General features: G+C 43.2%; 1 protein-coding gene across 3 annotated transcripts in view; it reads right to left on the reverse strand.

The window, feature by feature from the left end:
- Positions 1 to 21,072, reverse strand: part of col12a1b (collagen, type XII, alpha 1b) — a 153,053-nt gene that overhangs the window by 81,587 nt on the left and 50,394 nt on the right. For all 3 annotated transcript variants that reach the window (XM_056294898.1, XM_056294895.1, XM_056294896.1), the window contains 8 exons: positions 17,537 to 17,666; positions 14,764 to 14,909; positions 11,656 to 11,785; positions 10,541 to 10,677; positions 6,508 to 6,637; positions 2,814 to 2,953; positions 2,393 to 2,525; positions 858 to 997 (listed from right to left, as the gene is read on the reverse strand). In XM_056294898.1, the coding sequence (XP_056150873.1) occupies positions 858 to 997; positions 2,393 to 2,525; positions 2,814 to 2,953; positions 6,508 to 6,637; positions 10,541 to 10,677; positions 11,656 to 11,785; positions 14,764 to 14,909; positions 17,537 to 17,666 (1,086 nt within the window). The remainder of the gene's footprint in view (positions 1 to 857; positions 998 to 2,392; positions 2,526 to 2,813; positions 2,954 to 6,507; positions 6,638 to 10,540; positions 10,678 to 11,655; positions 11,786 to 14,763; positions 14,910 to 17,536; positions 17,667 to 21,072) is intronic.

The raw sequence follows: 21,072 nt of genomic DNA on the forward strand, positions 1-21,072 counted from the left end.
AAAGATACTTTTTTTGTGTGCGTGTAAAGGGTAGGTGCACAGCTGACATTTTTGGCAGTCTATAAGCTTTCCCTGATATTATGAGAATTGACAACCTACAGTACACTGGGGATGTGTCCAGTCCAATATCACCACTCCCTGACTGGATACAATAGTGGTGAGAACCATCTATATGAATGGCAAGGCAAACACACCCTAAAAAGGAATTCAGCCTTTTTTTATTTTCGCTTAAAACACAGAGACAATACCGACAACTTTACAGGGGTACGGAGAGTCAATTTCTGGTAATAGTACAATCTATGAAACAAAAGGCAGTCTATGTGATAAAGCTCATCTCAATGGGGTAAAGTCAGCTAAGTACCAATATTATCAGTGACTGCAATAATTACCTGATCCTCTACTAGACTTTTTGTAGAGTCTAATAGATACGGACACAATAAAGCCCAGATCTAATGTAGGGCTGAAATGGACAAATTAAATTCTTCTGATCTGTCAGAGACTAAGGAGTCACGGTGGCCATAGATGTGTGTTTGGTTAAGTGGTATGAATCCCATAGGTATGAGGGGTCTATGAGTGATTGGCGGAACACACAAGACACAGGCTTGTTTCTCATACAGTAAAGCTCATACTACATTGGCTTAGGCTTAATTGCATGATCTCCATTTGAATCCAGCAACAGACCTTTATTGTCCATCTTTCCCCTTCACTATCCTCTCATTCCTGCCCCTCTATCTCCCTCTACCCTCTGTTTTCATTCCACTTTCCTGTCTCTTCATCAACCTGAACTGCATCATGTCCACATAGACAATGTATGAATGATTTCATGACCAATGTTTAAAACCAAACAATAAACTTACTGAGAGAGCCTTGCCTCCCTCTGTCGGCTGGAAGTTGATCTTGTAGTTCTGGACAGGGCCAGGGGCGTGGTCCCACTTGACGGTCAGCGTGGTAGTGGTGGCGTTGAACACCATCAGGTTCTGAGGAGGTCCGATGGGTACTGGGAGCACACAGATCTTTACAGTTAGAGTCTATACATTTTGCATTTTATTGGCTATGATGATGATGGTGACGATAGTGATGATGAAGACGATGAGGGTGATGGTGGTGTGAATTGGCAAACATACTACAACTCCCATTATCCCCTAGATCATAAAGCTGGATGAAAGCAGCAGAGGGATAAGGTCACATGAATGACAACAGAGAGGATGAAGCAGCCTTGAACCAGGGTTAGGGTTAAGTACCTTTCCAAAAAAACAATTCAAAATGCAGTCAGAGACATTAATTTACTTAAGTAAAAAAATAGATTGTTGTTTAATCTGAACTTTTTTGGTTGATCTCATAATACTGTCTTTCTGTTTTAGAAGAATTATCCACACTCCTAAATATGGAAATGTCAAATAGAACGAAACAACCATACCACTTCATATGCTTAGAAATTTAGATGATTATGGTTCTTATACAGTGCCAATTTTTCTCAGCTCTCTCAAACGTCAAGGTTTTATCAACATTTTAGTTGTGGGGGAAAAAAACTGACTTGATGAATTTTTTTGGATGGAAAGTGCATTAAACCCACTCTACTTTGAGGAACAGTTCAATAAATCAGTACCAGGACTTGGTTACTGGGTTCAACAATGACGAAGAAATGATGATGACATGAGGTGATGTTACAACATGAAATGGATGTAAAAATGAAGACAAAATGGTTGACAATGGATTCCAAACGAAACGTGAATGATGGTAACAAAATGAATGGAAGTGGTTGAAAGTCTATGGAGGACCATCCCGTGACTGGTCCGTGTTCATACTTTTGCATTTAATGCTCCAAATCTGCATTCACACAGCTGTCAATCACATCGCCAAACTATTGTCTGTTAGCCAATTTGGGTGTGCTTTTTTTTTTTTTGTCATAGCATCATTGATCTCACACAGACTGGCGAGTCAGAGAGTTATGATAATAATATTGCTAGCTAATCACCAATCTTCCCGAGAAGTTTGGTTCTCGGCAACTTTTTGCACATCAAATGGCAAAAACGTTTTCATGAACTTGAAACTAGCTAAATGTTCTTCCAGTGCTTAGTTTACCGAGGTGGTCAAGCTGTGAACACAAGTTGAGGAACAGAAATGCACATGCAATTATGAGGGGTAGTGGGGGGGTGCTTCCATCAACAGTGTCATTGTTGTCTTTGTTACCATGACAACCAATCACTAGAACACACTAACAAATGCCCTTCTCCCTCTCAAACCACATACCGTCCGGGGCCTTTAACACTAGAAAGAGATGTTGAGAAAACAGAGTGTTATTTGAATGGGCGACACGTCTCTCAGGTCATGTGACTGTCAAATATGAATGTGGTGTCGGTGGGCGGGGCAGAGAGAGGGGTGTTTTGCTTACATGTGCGCTCAGTTCCCATCAGGTCCTCGCTCTCCGACTCGTCCGGATAAATGGCTGTGACAGTGACGTCGTATGGCGTGTCGGGGTCCAGGCCCTTCAGGAGGTGGGTGGTTTCATCGCTGTTCAGAATGGACTAGAGAGAGAGAGCTATCAGATAAACACAACCTCCACAGCAAACAATGAGAGATGGATGTCTTGGATTTATTTCCAAAGGAGGTATGAAAAAAAGGAGGAAGAATGGGTAGTGAATAAGCTGAATGAAAGAAAACATCACCAGAGAGGGCAACTTTATATGAATGGAGATAATTAGTAACACACACACGCACACACACACACACACACACACACACACACACACACACACACACACACACACACACACACACACACACACACACACACACACAACCCATCGACCTACATATTGAAAATTATTATCTCCTTTCTTGGACCAGCCAATGCGGTAGAGGGCCACATCCGGGGCACTGTGCTCCCAGCTGGCTCGGAATGAGGTCTGGGTCACGTCAGACAACTGCAGGTTCTTTGGGGCAGGAACAACATCTGTTCACATGTCCAGAAGCAAACAAGAGAGGGGGGAAGGAGGGAGGGCATGATTATGAGGAAGTTTTGAGAGATGAGACAACACCATTTCACCAGAGAGGCTGTTTACCATTTGACAGGTGATTAGCTGCCCTGGTAAGTCCAACATACAGTAGTGTATGTGTGTGTATGTACATTTGTGTATCTATGCTAAAAAACGATTTTCCACATTTCACCTGGGATTAATGATAAACACAGCTGATGCAGTAAATGATCACACACACATTTATGGGCCCATGACATGCGGTGAGAGAAAGATTTAATCCAGCACACCCTGAGGGGTCAACAGACTTCTAGGCTGAGTTGTATTCAGGAGGGGAAGTGAGGAGAGAAGCGTTGACCAACAGCTAATATAGACCTCATCACCATTACAGCCCAAGTCTACCACTCTGTATCATGTTTGATACCAAGAACCTCCAGATGCTTACTCAGGGTCGCAGGGATGCTGGAGCCTATCCCAGCAGTCATTGGGCAGCAGGCAGGGAGACACCCTGGACAGGCCGTCAGACCATCACAGGGACACCCCCCCACCCCCCACACACACCCACCCACCTAGGGACAATTTAGTACGGCCAATTCACCTGACCTACATGTCTTTGGACTGTGGGAGGAAACCGGAGCACCCAGAGACACTCCAGACATTCTGTCAGTTCAAATCACTTGAAGGTCATCGTAAACATAGAAACCTGTGGCAGCATTGGTTTTCATGTAGTTTATTCCCACAATGTAATGAAGAAAGGAAGGTACTATATTGTGTTAGTGATGACACAGGCATCTATATCAGCACTGGTTATCATGTAGTATAGCTCGATAAAACAGTGTTTCCCAAATCCGATCCTCTGGACCCCTCAATCCTGCTGGCATTCTATTCTGCCAGCTTTTTCCTTTCTTTTCACCCGTGGTGCCAGGTCTAAGAACTCTGATTAGACAAAGCATAAAGCTGCCAACACATGATGAGTGGCCTGAGATGTGCTTGTTGTTTGGTTTAGTGCAGAGCAGCAAGCACTGAAAGCTAAACATTAACTCAAAGAGAAGAGTAGCCTAAATTGCTACTCAGAGTTACTAGATTTGCAGATAACAACAGAATAGGGGAACAAATTTCATCACCCTGTGTGATTGCTGAGATGCCGCCATGCAATACTTTATCATTCTTCCCTATGTTTTTTAACTTTTAAACTGCTTTTAAATTGGTTTTTATCACTGTTTGTCTACCTTTTTTCTATTATATCTTGAAGAGCACTTTGTAACTTTGTTTTGAAAAGTGCTATGTTGTTATTATTATTAAGAATAATAATAATAATAAATTTTATTTGTGGGCTCCATTCAGCACACTCAAGGACACCTTACAAAACACAGTAAAAACAAGCAGCACTGTATCAGACAGCATAACATCAAAACAAAGCAGGGGGGGACAATAAAAAGTTAACACAACAGATAAGTATAAAATCATCATCTGCACAAAACTCAGTGAAGCGTGGATCAGACTGAATAAGCCAGTTTGAAAAGGTGCGTTTTGAGATGGGATGTGAAGGTTGAAAGAGAGTCAGTGTTGTGAAGACCTTGTGGGAGAGAGTTCCATAGGTGGAGGGCAGAATGACTGAAGGCTCTAGACCCCATGGTAGCGGGCCGATGGTGTAGTGAGTTGGAGAGCAGAAGAGGATCTGAGAGTGCGGGAGGGCATGTGTATATGAAGGAGTTCAGAAAGATATGAAGGAGCTAGGTTATAAAGAGCCTTAAAGGTGAGGAGCAGGATCTTGAAGTCAATATGGTATTGAACAGGGAGCCAGTGGAGCTGTTGAAGAACAGGAGTGATGTGATCTATGGAAGGAGTTCTGGTAATGATACGGGCAGCTGAATTCTGGACCAACTGAAGTTCATTAAGACATTTGAGGGGAAGACCAAAGAGGATAGAATTGCAGTAGTCAATACGGGATTTAACCAGAGTGTGAGTGAGTATGTCGGTGCTGTGAGGTGTAAGCGACGGACAAAGACGATTAATATTGCGTAGGTGGAAGTACGCAGACCGAGTGACATTGTTGATGTGAGCTTCAAAAGATAATGTGCTGTCCAGGATGACACCCAGACTCTTAGTGATATCTTAGCGTGATATCTTATTCTCATTCACGGTACTATTTCAAATTAATATATCACTCAGGAAACAGAGACCCACGCATTACCAAAGGGAAATTTCACCAATGGATTTGTGTATGTGCCATCAGTACTGATGAGTAACAGCACTGATTGAAGCAAAAAGTCTTCACTGTATACTATATTGACGAAGAAATCAGCATTCTCATGCTCACAGTCTTTCTAGTGCCTACATGTACCAGAATGCATTGCGCATAAGCCCGTATCGTCGTCCATAAAGTCCTCTGCACTAGTGTTGTTGGGACGTCACATCCACCCACAGAAACGTAGTTTAGCTGACAGAATGAGAATGTTTTTTAACAGTGTGTTTACAGTAGATTAGAGCAGTACTGTCCAACCCTGCTCCTGGAGAGCAACCCTCCTGCTGGTTTTCACCCCAACCCTAATTCAACACATCCAAGTCAATTCATCAAGGTCTTGGTCAGAAGGTAATTAGTAGAATCAGGTGTATTAAATTAGGGTTGGAGTGAAAACCAGCATGACGGTAGTTCTCCAGGAGCAGGGTTAGACGTCACTGGATTAGCATTGGTTCTCAACCTGGGGGTTGCGGGATAATTTCTGGGGGTCACCACATGGTTGTGGAGAAAACAATCAACAAGTAAAATAGGTATGTTGTCTCTAATTGCTGTGCCTTCACAGCATAAAAGGCGGTGCGCTCTGCGCTAACCCTCAGTATACTTAGAGACTCCTTTGAGAGAACAACACAGTACTAAACATGTTTTTTAGTTGGTATAATAATCATTCTTCATATCAGGAACAGCATGAAAAAACACTGCAGGCATTGAATGTTACAGAAATCGAACATAAATCATTGTCATCTTTAAAAACACATTCAATTTACTGTCATATGATTCACCTGAAGACATCAGGCAAGAACAGCTTAAGTGCAAATAATAGGGGCACATTTTTAAGTGCCAGCTTGTTAAGAGGACCCTGGGATACAATGGTCTTGGTGGCTATTGTGTGTGGAGAAACAGTTGTCGAGAAAATCAATGGACAGCGAGGACAAGAGCAGACTAATCACAGGTGCAGTCCAGAACAACAAGGTTCATGTGTAATACTTGATATATCAAATAAAACCCTGTTTTCTGTGTGTAGCTTGGTTAATAAAACAAATGATAGCTAGAATCTGCAGACGCCTGGAAAACTCAAGTGGTAAGTGAATGAGAAATACTTTTCCTTCCAAAAGTGTTGCGGTACGCTTTAGGTAGGGTATGCAAACCTCAACTTCTGAAGGAACAGCTCTTTAGTAGTGGTTATAACGGGCAGTCTGTGACTGTGTGTCAGGTTAATGCTGGAAAAATATTATGCAATAAATGAACTTCAACAAAAGTATTCATAATGAGGTATTTTTAAGGGAACTGAACCTGTGATGGCAGTTCCAAGCATTGGTGATCCTGGTCCCTCAGGATAGATTGCTTTGACGGCCACATCGTACTCTGTCTGGGACGTGAGGCTGGACAGGGGCAGGGTGGTGACGTCACCACTGACTTCGATCTATCATCGGTCAAATTTAAAAAAAAGAATAGATTAGGAATAGCTCATATATCTGTACAATCCTGCTTGAAAAATTAGTTATTAAAGCACATCTGAACATGATGGATTGTTCTGTAAAATTACACTCTCAACATCAGCACAATACGATATCGCCGTGTTGGTGTTGTTCCCACGACATCAGAATTAATGTTGCTCCAGGACCGTCACTGCAATGGACCAATCATGTTATTGTGATGTGCCTTTTTTGCAACACGGGGAAAAAGACTGGAAAAATACCAAAGCTAACCTAATTTAACCTCAACCTAACCTAACACTTACCTTACCCTAATCTTAACTGACAACGAACCTTAACCTAACCGACAGCTAACCCATGATAACCCACAACCTAATCCCAAAACCATCTTTTTTCCCCAAGTTGCAAAGGCATGACAGCACAGCAACATGATTGGTCAGTTGTAATGATGGTCCTGGAACAACAATAATTCTGATGTAGGAACAGCAGCAACACAGCGATATCAGATACACCCTCAAGGTTACATGTAGTTCAACTCCATAAAATTCTGTTGATTATTTTATTCTTGTCTTGTAGTCACTTTCATTCGTAAATGTTCAGTTTCAAGGACTGCTATGTTGGATTCATTATTTTATATGTCTGCCTGCTCTTATTCTTTTTTCATCTTTTTATCTCACGGTTTAAAGTAACTTTTCAGATGGCAAGAAACAACTGCTCAGACATCATTCAATGTTTGGGGGAGGACGGGGAAGCAATGCAGCACGGAGAGTTTGAAAAAGGGAGCAGCAAGCAGGCACGGCCTCACCACTAGGCCGTGTGTTTGTTCGTTTCACAGATATGCCTGCCCACCTCCAAGCTGTGCAGTTCTCAACTTTTTTGGGTCACAGGATTTAATCGCAGATTTGATCAATCAGGTTACTCTGTCTCGTTTGACCACTTACATTAGTTTACTTGGATGTGCAAAAATGGAGGGACAACTAATTGTGCAGCCGTCTGACAACAGAAATGGAGAGATATGACAATGAAAACAGCTGTACTGTATGTTCAGTTATACTGAAACAAAAAATAGGTGATCACACAGAGTTAGAGGTGACAGAATATCACTGGAAATGGGGAGAACTAAGTGGATGTATATCAGCCATGTTGTGCTTCTGTACATTGTTGTCACTGTCACAGTGGTTACCATGCCAGAGAAGTAGGTGGGGGGGGGGTGTTCTGTCTCTTCAAGAAATGGAATGAGGCAGGTGGGACAGCCGGGGGTCCCTTGCCATCTGAAAAGCCCTTTATACTGCTGGCAAAAACTAATTTAGAGTTTCTAACCTAATCTGATCCAATCTAATCTGACCTGATCTGATCCAATCCATTCTGATCTGACCCCCCCCCCCACCGCATTTTTCTCCCCAATTGTACCTGGCCAATTACGCCACTCTTCCGAGCTGTCCCAGTCGCTGCTCCACCCCCTCTGCTGATCTGGGGAAGGCTGCAGACTACCACATGCCTCCTCCGATACATGTGGAGTCGCCAGCCGCTTCTTTTCACCTGACAGTGAGGAGTTTTGCCAGGGGGACGTAGCGCGTGGGAGGATCACGCCATTCCCCCCAGTTCCCCCTCCCCCCCAAACAGGTGTCCCAACTGACCACAGGAGGTGCTAGTGCAGCAACCAGGACACATACCCACATCTGGCACAGCCGGCTTCCCACCCGCAGACTCAGCCAACTGTGTCTGTGGGGACACCCGACCAAGACGGAGGTAACACAGGGATTCGAATCTGATCTGATTTTATCGAACGTAATCTAAAATAATCCAATCTAGTCTTAAATGTGAGTTGGTCTTAAAGTATGCAATGGCTGATTGTCTAGAACTTGATTTAAGTGAATTAAAAACCATACGATACTAAAGATCCACCCCTATCTGAGTTAGGAATTTTTTTTGTTCTCTTGTGACCAATTTACTTATCTGATTTAAAAACTCACGATGTTCAATTCAAATATTTGACTTGAAGTGACATGCCATGACAGCCTGGGAATGTGAATAAATACTGTATCCAAAATACAGGTTTTAGTTGTATATTTTGCATTTAACCAAATGTCAAACAAAAAGGCCAGAGTAAATGAAATAGGCTGTGAAAGAAGCTGAGACAGAGCAATGTCTCTATGTTTTTTCCATTTTTGGGGGGAAGCTTCGGAAAGCCAGCCGTCTGTAATCAGCAGGCATAAATCCACAGAGCGGGCCTTCTGCCTCTGAGACAGGAGGCCCACAGAGATCCTCCTTGAGAGGGATTTGGGTTGGTTCATCCCTGTGTCATCCATCAGTACTCTCTGGAAACTTCTCTGGGGTGTCCACCACTGACACCTTGATCTGGAGATCCATCGCACACCGTTTGTCTTCTGCTGACATCCAAGTGAACAATTATGAGGACCGACTGGTGCTTTTGAGATCTACTTAGAAGCCTGGCAGCTAATGCCTCGCTCTGCCAGCTGACTTTGCACTACCAGTAGACTTTTTTTAACCCATAAACCATGGCTAATGAAATTAGCTCCCATTCCATTTCTGAGTGAAGCTGTAACTCTTGACTTAGTCTCAACTTCTCTCATTCCCAGTATTAAGAGATCAGAGACCGCTGACAGAAAGCTTGACCTTTTAAAATTCAAGGTTAGACCAAGGTTAGCTTCAGTCAGCTTTCATCATTTTAAGTCCCCTACCTGTGACCCCACCAAACCATTTTACCTTTTTCAAACAAGCCTTGCAGGCACATCTTCAGTTAACAAGGTGAATCATAACAGCTAACTGATGCCAACTGAAAAAGACACCGCTGTACAGTCCCTGGTGAGATGGCCCTGCTGCACACCTGAACCTGGCTTAGGCTGGGACTGGTGCTGAGGTAGATAACCAGACGTCCCTTGTTAAGATGGAGGGCTTTCCAAAAAAAAAGAAGAAATGTACTTGTGTATTTCAGCTACATGACGGTAGATACTGAAGAACAGGTTTTTAAGAATTTTAGACTTTCTTTTTTTCTTTTCTTTTTTTTACTTTTCCCCTCTTTTCTCCCCAATGGTACTTGGCCAATTACTCCACTCTCCCGAGCTGTCCCGGTCGCTGCTCCACCCCCTCTGCCAATCTGGAGAGAGCTGCAGACTACCACGTCTCCTCCGATACATGTGGAGTCACCGGCCACTTCTTTTCACCTGACAATGAGGAGTTTCACCAGGGGGACGTAGTGCGTAGGAGGACCAAGGTATTCCCCCCAGTTCCCCCTCCCCCCCTCCAAACAGGCTCCCCGACCAACCAGAGGAGCCGCTAGTGCAGTGACTAGAACACACACCCACATCCGGCTTCCCACCTGCAGACACGGCCAATTGTGTCTGTAGGGACACCTGACCAAGCCGGAGGTAACACGGGGATTCGAACTGCCGATCCCTGTGTTGGCAGGCAACAGAATAGACCGCCACGCCAACCAGATGCCCTAGACTTTCTTTTAAACGCAAACAGAACAGGCAATGAACCTTCTACAATCATAGTGACCTGGGCGAGGAGGAAGTCTAAAGTTTGACTTTAGAACTCTTTTTTTTTTTTTGGCAATGACCTTTTTTAACTTGTGTCGTTTTTGCTTTCATTTAACTCAGATGTTGGTGCTGTAATGAGGACCAGCTGAGCCTGTGGAAATACAAAAAGGAGGGCTGCTATTCAAAACAGGGCAGGGATTTGACGGAATTTATGTCTGTCAAATCTGTAACCAATGAAGTGATGTATATGTGTGGCAGGGAGACTGCTGGACATGCTGACTCCATATTTTCCCTTTCCTTCTTCCTTTCCTATTCATCAAATCAAGATCAAACCCACAACTCCAGCTCTTTTTTTTCCCTGTTTTTATTTATTTATTTATTTTATACCTCTTTCGGTTCTCCTTCCTCTGGTTTGTAGGTGACAATGTACTTGAGGACATTGCCAGGGGCTGCCTCCCAGTTCAGCTTCATGGTGCTGTGGGTAACGTCGGTGATTGTGAGGGCACCAGCTGGTGGCATGGGCACTGCCGAAGGAAAGAGCAGAGGTAGTTAAAAAAAAATTAGGCTGATTGTTGCTTGTCTGGGACACTTGGCCTCACTGCCAATATTTCCATATGTGGAAAAGATTATGAGATGCTGACACGTTGCGATGGCAGTGATGGCATTTTGTTTTACAGTGCTGCCTGGTTAGCTAAAATGCTCCCCGTTTCAAAATGGGATATCCAGCTTTTGGAAAATATGATCCCACCATTACCAAATGATTAACGATCCGAAACGTAAAAGTCACAATTGATAAATTTTTTTTTTTTACTAAGGACCTTTGAAAAACAGCAACATCTTTGCATTTCTAAGAATCTGTGCCTTTACAATATAATGCTATGAATACTGTAACGTGCATGGATAAGAAGACACGCTGGCCGCTGGCTGGCGGGTCTGACCCTTTAGTCGAGCGGTTAGCAATGTCTCCTGCGGTGCGGGCGATACGGGTTCGCTTCCCGGCCGCGGCAGTTCCTGTGGTTGCGTTGTCCCCCGAATTCGCTACATTGGTGTCAGAAGTGGGATGGAGCGACCGTAAGGCCATCGGAAGCGTATGCACCCTGAGGTGTGAAGGAGCTGATATGCTTAAGCGCGGGGACGTGCTTCCCGAAGGAAGGGGGTAGTGTAACGTGCATGGATAAGAACACACGCTGGCCGCTGGCTGGCGGGTCTGACCCTTTAGTCGAGCGGTTAGCGATGTCTCCTGCAGTGCGGGCGATACGGGTTCGCTTCCCAGCCGCGGCAGTTCCTGTGGTTGCATTGTCCCCCGAATTCGCTACAATACATAACTAACAATCTGTGGTCCAGTTTACGGCTTTCTATTTTTTTTCATCTCTTTTTAACTCATAGCATGTTCTTAAAGAGAAGCGCTTCATGAATGAGCTTCATTATGATTCTAATTACCATATAATAATAATAATAATAATAATAATAATAATCATCATATACAACAGGACATTACATACAGGTGACTCCGATCCCTTCCAATGGTTCACTGGGCGCTTCGTCATGGATGGCAACCAGGCTTAAGGCATACGCCGTGTTGGGAATCAGCTTCACCAGCTGGACATTATCCATATCTGCACCCACTTGCATCTAGAGAGAGAGAAAGAGAGACAGAGACAGAGAAAGAGACAGAGAGAGAGAGAGACAGAGAGAGAGAGAGAGAGAGAAGGTTCAGGTTACTTTATTTGTAACTGTAGGAAGATTTGGCTTGCAGTAAGACAAGAGAGGTCAGACTCGGCTGACCACAGAAGTGAATGAGTGGGTTTGGGTTGGAAGAGATGGAGGAGGGAACGAGGGAGGGGGTCGATTCAGACAGCAGAGGAGAAACAGAACAGTGAAACTTAATTTTTGTGTCAATAAATCAGCACAAGTATTGTCCATTATGCACACGTACTCTACCTGATAAGATTGTATTTTTATGTCATATTTTGTAGGCTACAGACATTAATCATCATCACTGAGATGTCAAGATCTCAGTTAACATTCTTCATATCCACTTTTTTACATCTTGAGAATTTACAGACCTGAAGATTGCATATTTAGTTTAACTTACTGACTCCTGTGAAAGTAAGGTGCGTGTTATTTGAGCTCCATTCAAAATAAATGAGTTAGCAACGCTGTTGTGTCAGAAACAAACAAAAATAAAACTGGTAGAACCTGAGTTTTACTTGTTGATGTTGTACTGTTAGTAAAGGTCTTCTACCAGCTTGTTCTGTCATATCTGTTTGTTAGACAACAACTTCACTTCTTCAAACTCAACACTACCTGCCTTCTTCTTCTTCATTTGCCTGCTATGATGAAGATGTAAAACACTATGCATCCTATCATTTTTCCTGGCAAAGTCCTTCCAAACTACAAACCATTCACATCAGATACTACTTCAGTCTACAGGGTTTGGATATTTCTGGATTCGCTGCCATTTTAAACACTCTAGAGATGGAAAGTACCAAACAGGACATTTGTGTTGGTGTAAATCATATGGGTTGCAACTTTAAAGTAGTCATGTGCACAGTAATGCTCTAGTTGTTCTAAATTTAGTAATAAAGGAATATCTGCTTGGAAGGAAAAACAAAAAAGTTCTGCAGGAAGTTGGTGGACAGTTCCACCAACGGTCCATTAAACGTCCATTAACCAACATTCGTTGTGTTAACACTTGAACGACCAAGCTGGTCATTTTGACGGTTTTGGATTTTCAAAGTTTAATAACTTTGTGGGGGGAAAAAGATACAGACCTGCCACCCCCTGAATGTTCCTAAAATTGCATATATTTGCATTAAAATGAGTTTTAGATCAATTGCACAAAAAAGTTATAAGATCTACCTAAAAGGCCATGAGCCGTCAAAATGACTGCTTGTTATTTGCGCGTCATCGTGCACATTATGTCAGTACTTATGACGTATGTTGGCCACGTCATTTCCTTCATGAAGGTCATAGCTCTGTCCTAGAAACACACTAGCATTCTTCAGTGCAGAGAAATAGTATAAACTTGATTTTTGATTGTTTCCAACGTGTCTGATTACAGATGCTGTTACAGACGCACCATGACTACCACTGACGCCTTGCAGTATCTACAGGCGTTGGACAGTGGCCATTTTAAATTGTTTGAAAAATAGTATTAAAGTTGTTAAAATGTTAATTTTGGTGTCAGTTAGTTTCCTAACAGACATACTAACATGTAATGCATTAATATCTCAGCTGGGTATTTATCTTGACACAATTTAGAGTTTAAAAACCGTGGTGGTCAAAATGACCACCCACGGTCATGCTAGTAGTTTTTGGGACTGTTTCAATATTTATTTTAAGTTCTTTTTTTTATATTTCACGACTTATAGGCCTTGTTGCGTTTGTTAGATTAGCAATATGTGTTTTCCGTTTTGTTTTTCCGGTAATATTTTCACTTTTTCAATTTTGCTATTCAAGTTGGACCATGTCTCTCTGTAGTTTAAATTGTTTAAAAATAGTATTAAAGTTGTTAAAATGTTAATTTTGGTGTCAGTCGTTTCCTATCAGACATACTAACATATGTAATGCATTAATATCTCAATTGGGTATTTATGTTGACAGAATATATAGTTTAAAAACCGACCGTCATTTTGACCACCCATGGTCGTTCTAGGTAGGAGTGACATCCCAGTCATTCTAGTGTCAATGTTATTTTACAGCAGTCGCTTGTAAATCTATATGTGCACGCAGTCTCCCAATTTAAAATATCTTGCGTATGTAGGGTTGGTATTATTCTGTTGACTTCAGGGCATGACCTAATCCTTCCCATTACCTAGACTGTCCGAGGGCTCTGCTTTATGTAGGGCTGCTCAGAGCACCGCAGTCTGACTTCCTGCCCTGCGGAGCGCTCACTGTGCTGCCATCTGGAAAAGTAAGGCACCACATGCAGCAGCACTGGCTTGACTGGGCTTATAAAATCAATGTGGAAATGCTGAGCATGCAAATTAAGGTGTTATATGAGGTGTGTGTTTTTTTTAAACCTTCATTAACCCAGGCTCGTACGCTGAGCACGGGTACCGTTTTTCAGCAACGCCCTGCACATTCAGGCTGTTCCACACATTCACACCTGGGAGCTGCCCAGTCTTCACTGGTGGCCACTGAGCAGCTCCACTGAGCAGCTGATTTGTTGCGGGCTAAAGGGCACATCAGCCCCGCCGGTCTGGGGATCGAAGCGGCAGGGCTGATGTGCCCTGCTTCTTTAACCTTTAGGCCAGGGCTGGTGCTTGTGTGAGTGTATTTCTTTTTGTGTCTCGGGATGTGTCATTCTGTGTGTGTGTTTGTGTGTGATATATGCGATTCTGTGTGGGTGTGCATGTGTGTGTGTGTGTGTACACATGTATGTTTGTTCTGTTTTGTTGTTGTCTTGTTGATGCAGTGTTGAGGAGCCAAGGCTCAAGAATTTACTCTCTTATACTTTTATAATGAGACGTAACAAAGAATCTTGAATGTATGTTTCTATGTGTTTGTGCGTTTCCTTCTGTGTTTTTCTATGTATGTGTGTGTGTTTCTGTGTGTCTGTGTGTTTCTTTGTGTGTTTGTGTGTGTGCTGGTGTCCCGTCTCTCACCTCTTGCTCCACAGAGGCCGCTGTGTCATTGATAGCTTTGTAGCGCAGGATGTAGCCTGTCGCCCCCTCAGCCTTCTCCCACCTCACCTTCATGGTGGACAAGGTCTCATCGAACACATTCATGTTCTTTGCTGTGGGCAGAGGCACTGCAGAGGGGATAAAACGCTAGTCAAACTCTGCCCAACAACCCCCAATTATAACAGCTTAGTCTTGCCTTTTGCACAATATCACAGTACTAAACACATATACATCTTCAAATAGAAAACACATACAAACAGTGCAACCCTTTTCAAAAGCCAGACATTAAGAACTTTAATAAAAATGTCACCAATCAGTACCGATGGGTAAGGCCGTGGAAGTCCTAAATTGACGTAGAAATCGCTCAGTCTTTCTGATAACACATATATGTAACACAATGTACTGCTGCTAGCATCTGTATTGTCATCCATAAAATCCTCTGTACTGATGTGTGATGTCATTTCCACTGTTGGAAACGTAGCTTAGCCAAGACAACGATGTCACAACTGACATCACAATATATATCACTATGGGGACGGACAAAAACTGTTCCACTACCAGCCAAAAGATACAGAAACTATCAGGAACAACTGCGGGGGGTTTTCATATGCTATCCCTTTTGTGGACCGATAAGAGATAAAGTTGAAAATCAGCAAAACTTTCCCATTGAACTTCAGCTTGTTGGTATTCTATGTTTGTTGGGCCAGTCTTGATAAACAGTCTAGCAGCATGCAGATAGAGGAAGAGAGAGCAATAAAAGATTGGAATGATTGGATAGATGAATTGATGATTTTTTTTTCAATTTCCTCCCTTTTTCTCCCCAGTTGTATCTGGCCAATTACCTTGCTCTTTTTGAGCCGTCCCTGTCGCTGCTCCACCCACTCTGCCGATCCGGGCGGGGCGCCCCACCGACCAGAGGAGGCGCTAGTGCAGCGACCAGGACAAATACCCACATCCGACTTCCAACCCCCAGAGACGGCCAATTGTGTCTGTAGGGATACCCGACCAAGCCGGAGGTAACACGGGGATTCGACAGGCGATCCCAAGTTGGTAGGCAATGGAATAGACCGCTACGTTACCCGGACGCCCAAGATTGATGATTTCTTACCTTTTTTATTCATTTTTTTATGTGTACAGTAATTCAAATCCCTTCATCCACACTACAAAATGTTAACAGCAACATGCCTCCTGATAATATCTGAGCTTTTTCCCGTTTTCTCTCAGTTTTTTTCTCTGTGGAGCATTTCCTCAACCGAGTCAAAGGTCTAAGGATGGAAGATGCGTTCTGCTGTCATTTTATGTATGAATTTAAAAATTTCCGATTCTGTAACAGTGACTGAGGGCTATACCAATGAACTTGACTGGATATTGCCACTCTGCTTTGAAAAAAGTAGAACAAACGTGCATAATCACAAGACAGAGAGGTGTGAAAACAGGACAGATTCACCGTGGCTCCACACAGTCAGACCTTCCTCTTAAATGTCTTCACGTAATCTTACTAGCGTGAGCAGAGCAAAGTGTCCCATCAGCCCACAGAGCGCCTTCTTCCGTCCTTTACAGGACCAATTACATGATAACTGAATGTCAGTTTGAGGAATGACTGTAAACAAAAGCTGCGGTGATATAACGGACCGCGGCGGTGTCCCAGTCCAGGGAACGACGAAAGCAATCAGTTCTTCTTTATGACAGGGGGAAACATCTACGACACTCAACAGAAAAGTCTTCCGCGTATTTATGATCGGATAAAGCAAACATTAAAGTACAGATGACCAAATAAAAGCACTTAAAGCTCTAGACTTAACACTGTCTTCAGTTATGTCCGTTTATTTAAGCTATACACAAAGACCAAAGACCACAGCCATTACAATGAACACTCTATCCCTTTATAATTTCATTTGCTTAGTTTAATGTTTCCGAGTTTGTTCACCACTGAAGAGAATGGGTACTGCGCCTGCGGCCACTGTGGGAATTGTTGGTGTCTCCTGGTTTTCAACTGCAGATCAGATGCTAAATATCTTTTAGTGTTCTGCAAACAGAGATATTGGGCTGCGTGTTGACAGAAATAAAACCAAGTTGACACTCCATTAGTGTTTCTGAAAAAGGATAATTGACTTTGAAAAAGTAAGTTATTAATCACAAACACCGGGTGCAAGGATGTGCATTCCTTTCCTTCAAATCACAAAAATTCAGAAGAACGGTGATCCTGTCCACCTCAAAACCTTCTCTTTAGTTTTGTCTTCCACCCTGAATTGCAAATAGAAAATTCAGACAGAATCTAATTCCTGCACGCAGAAACAACATGGTGACTGGTTGGGTGATTCAAGAGTGATTTTGGAAGGTTTCTGGATAATTAGCACAGACACTGATTAATGGAATGGTGAAGTTTCAGAGGAGTAAGTTGATATGATTTATTAATCCCCTCCCCCCAGTGGAGAAATTTTCCTTTTCCCTGGTAGGGGCACAAGGTCAGCCATCTTGTGCACCACTCCTAGAGAACGCAGGAGTCAAGTATCTTAAAGAAAGATACTTCAACTGCTCAGGTCAACACCAGGGTTCACAACTCAGCCGTTGGGTGAAGGGACGACCTCACAAATCACAAAGCCATCCTACGGTACAGAGCACGGCACCCGGCAGAAAACACATTTAACTCTGGTGTTCCTCTCCATGTAGGGTTTGTACAAGGTAAATCACCTGATGAAGTGTTTTTATGATTTTCAAGAGAGATAAGAGGAAGATAAAGGCAGCACACACTTACAGGTTGTTTCAGTTCCCTTCAGCGGGTCGCTGGTCTCCTCCCCGACAATGGTGAAAACATTAATGGCGTACTCAGTCAGAGGAGTCAGGTTGTCCAGCACCACTGAGGTCACAGTCCCATCAACTATCATCTGAAAAAAAACACACACACATTTTTTTTATTACTTGGGTGCTAATCTTCACTTTGCTCAATTATACTACAGGTTTTCACTCAAAAGCAATTTATACATTCATTTTTAGAATAATAGCATTTTGCCCTAAAATGCCGATTTCACAACACTGTAAGGAAACATGAATATTGATGTTCAAAGAAAGCTGGATCAGTTCATCTGGACACAGCGTTTATTGAGAGAGAACAGTTTCATCAATCATCTAAGTGACCTCTTCAGTCTCTCTCAACTGACTGCAGGTATCCTCACCCTTACATAAACAATACAGTGGCATAACAACCGAAACCAATGACTGGTTTCATACGCAAATTGCTGTGACCATTAACTAGAGTTACAATGGCAATGTGTACTATTCACAGAGGATTTGGGAATGTTTGCAATCACAGTATTATAAGATGGTGACAGATATACTCTTAGCCTCCGCCCCCGGTTCAGGGATGGTCGTTCCCTCTTCACATAGATGGCCTCTTTGTCTCCCTGCTCAAACCAGCCTTCCTCCCTACAAAAAGTTTCTTTCTGCAGGCTGTCATTCAAATGAACACTTAACACTTTCAAATAAATCCAACCATTTTGTATATACTGTACTGTACATGTTGTATATACTGTACTGTACATTGTATGTATACTGGTACACTCTGTCATGCCCATCTACCTCAGACATGCATTTGCAAATTAGCTGCCGGCTAACTCTGGTGCAATTGTAAAATTGTGCGTTGTCCCTGTCAAATAAACAATAAACTAAACTATAGACATGTATGTAAGTAACCTGCTAACATCTATTTCAGCATCCCTGATATATTCTCTGCACCATTGCACTTCGCCACCTCTTATTTTGCCTGTATATAGTCAATCCTTGTGTCTATATCTGAAGATGTTCTTCCTTATCTGATGCAAGGGTCTAATGACAGGATGTTGTGTTGCTGTAAAGCCCCCTGAGGAAACTTTTAATTTGTGATATTGGGCTATACAAATAAAATTGGCTTGACTTGACTTGTAGTGTTGTTATTCTGTGAAGTACACGGACAGCCATGAAACCGTAGTCAAATTCCACTTTTGTGCAAACCTACATGGCCAATAAACATGACTCTGATACATTCTTGATATCCAGTGAATCCAGTGTCTTAATGGTAGAATCAGTTAGAGAATAGACTCATTTCCCAAACTGTTTTTTCCCCCAGTTATTCTGGCTTTTACTCTCTCATTCATAATTTTACAGCCTATCTAGAAGAGTTCTGTTATTAAGTGTTACATAGAAATCCATTTGTGGGGAGAAAATCCATTATCATAAATTGATTACCTATACCTCGGAAATAGGAAAGATCCTGTCTGTCAGTATAAGTGCACCTATTTTGCCATCAAAGGACTTCAGTTACCTACTTAGGATACCGCCTGTAACAATCACGCATGACTAGACTAGTTAGCCGGTTCGCTAACGGGTCGGACCCTTTAGTCGGCTGGTTAACGTAGTAGGGCGACCCGGGTTCGCGTCCCGGCTGCGGCGGATTCCCGGCTGCCCCCTGAAGTCACTACACTATTAGTGAGATTAAAGGCCTTTACACACGGGGGACGTGACGAATAAACTACGCGAAATACTCGCCTGCAAATGTCTCGCATCAAAACTAGTCGTACCAGCAGCGATACGAATTTGCGACAGCAACCCAGCGTGCACTGTGGAGTCGGTGGACTCAACCCGGCAGGTTCGGGTACAGCGGTGCGTGGTGTAGGGCAGCGCCGTGTACGCTGGCGTAGGGATCCCCCCTCCTCTTCTCGTCGGGGTCGTGGGGGGCACCCCAGCCCTCCTCTTCTCTTCGGGGTCGTGGGGGGCACCCCAGCCCCCCTCTTCTCGTCGGGATCGTAATATTCTCTAGAACAGTGTTTCTCAACCAGGGGTCCGCGGACCCCTAGTGGCTAATAAGACACGCTACTAATAAGACACGTTAGCCCCTAGCTAACAGGTCTGACCCTTCAGCCAAGCGGTTAGTGACGTCGCCTTGTGGCGCAGTACACCCTGTATCGAATCCCGCACCGGGCAAGAAAATAACCGGTTACAACACTTACTTCACAATCTCCTTCACTCTCCCGTCTATTTCTATATTTCAGATTTTTCGTGACACTCAGGATGTTTAGATGCTCTTTTTCTGGATGTTCGTACACCCTTTTGGATGTTCTGAGAGCGTCGTGTTTCCTACATATTGTGATAACATGAACGTCCAACCAAGTCAAAGGTCTGTCACATGCAAACCTGCTGGACTAATAAAAGTTTCCAATTCTGGTTTGGATTAGTCCTCTGGAAAAAGTTCCATAACTTGTGACCCTCCCCGACTCTTAACAAAACAAAACAAAACTGCTGAGGTAAATTATTTGGAGTCCTCAGGTGACCCCTGTGTAGTTAACCTCACCGAATGTTCCCAATTTTCCATGGTGATAACTTCGGAATTACAGCATCTCTCTAATTCAAACGTTTCAGCAAATAGAGTGCACATTTAGACGTAGCAAAGGGCGAGGTAGCTCAGCTCCTCACAAAAATACTTGTCGTCCACTTTCCATGGACATTTTTTGGTCCGTCTGCCCCGTTTGGTTTCAAATGCCACCAGGTAGCGTCACAGCTTCCTTCACCAGCCAACCTTTTCCCCAGAGCAGGAGGCTCTGGATGAAGGCTGCTTTGCTGTGAAGGTTGCTTGAGGGGTAAACAAAGTTTGTCCGTATGTGACTGGCGGCTGGTATTTATCTCCAACCGTGACAGACAGCGACAGCTGTTCTGTCTGCTACAATTAGACAGATTATACAGTACAACATAATTTAATAGGCCCTGTGATAGACTGGCGGCCTGTCCAGGGTGTCTCCCTGCCTGCCGCCCAATGACTGCCGGGATAGGCTCCAGCGTCCCCGCGACCCCGACAGCAGGATGGGCGGTTTGGATAATGGATGGATGGATGGACATAATTTAATATGAAATTAAAATGTTGAGGCATTAACGCTGACTGTCATGCTCAGGTATATATAGGTTATAGTGCCTTTATTGGCCTAAATCTTAAATATTCTTGTATTAAGCATGGCAACTAAACCAATCCTATCTCACCTGTCATCTGGGTCTTTGCTCACTCACGGCTTGCTCGTGCTAACAGCTGTGCTAGCTGTCCTCCGTTGTTCATAAATATTTCGTAAGACACCATAATGACTGTAAGATCTGTTGTCAGGACACATCGGCTCTGACCCGCGACCTTTTTATTACCAGTAACTCGTAAGGAGAGCAACATAGGAACTAAAGTTGCTCTGAGTAAAAACATCAGTTAAATGTACTTGTGCCAGATTTTTTTTTCTTTTGTAAGCAAATGAAAGACGAGAGAAGGACTGAAGGCCTTCCCAG

The sequence above is a fragment of the Lampris incognitus genome, chromosome 15 (genome assembly GCF_029633865.1).
Source record: "Lampris incognitus isolate fLamInc1 chromosome 15, fLamInc1.hap2, whole genome shotgun sequence".
NCBI classification, from domain to species: Eukaryota; Metazoa; Chordata; class Actinopteri; order Lampriformes; family Lampridae; genus Lampris; species Lampris incognitus.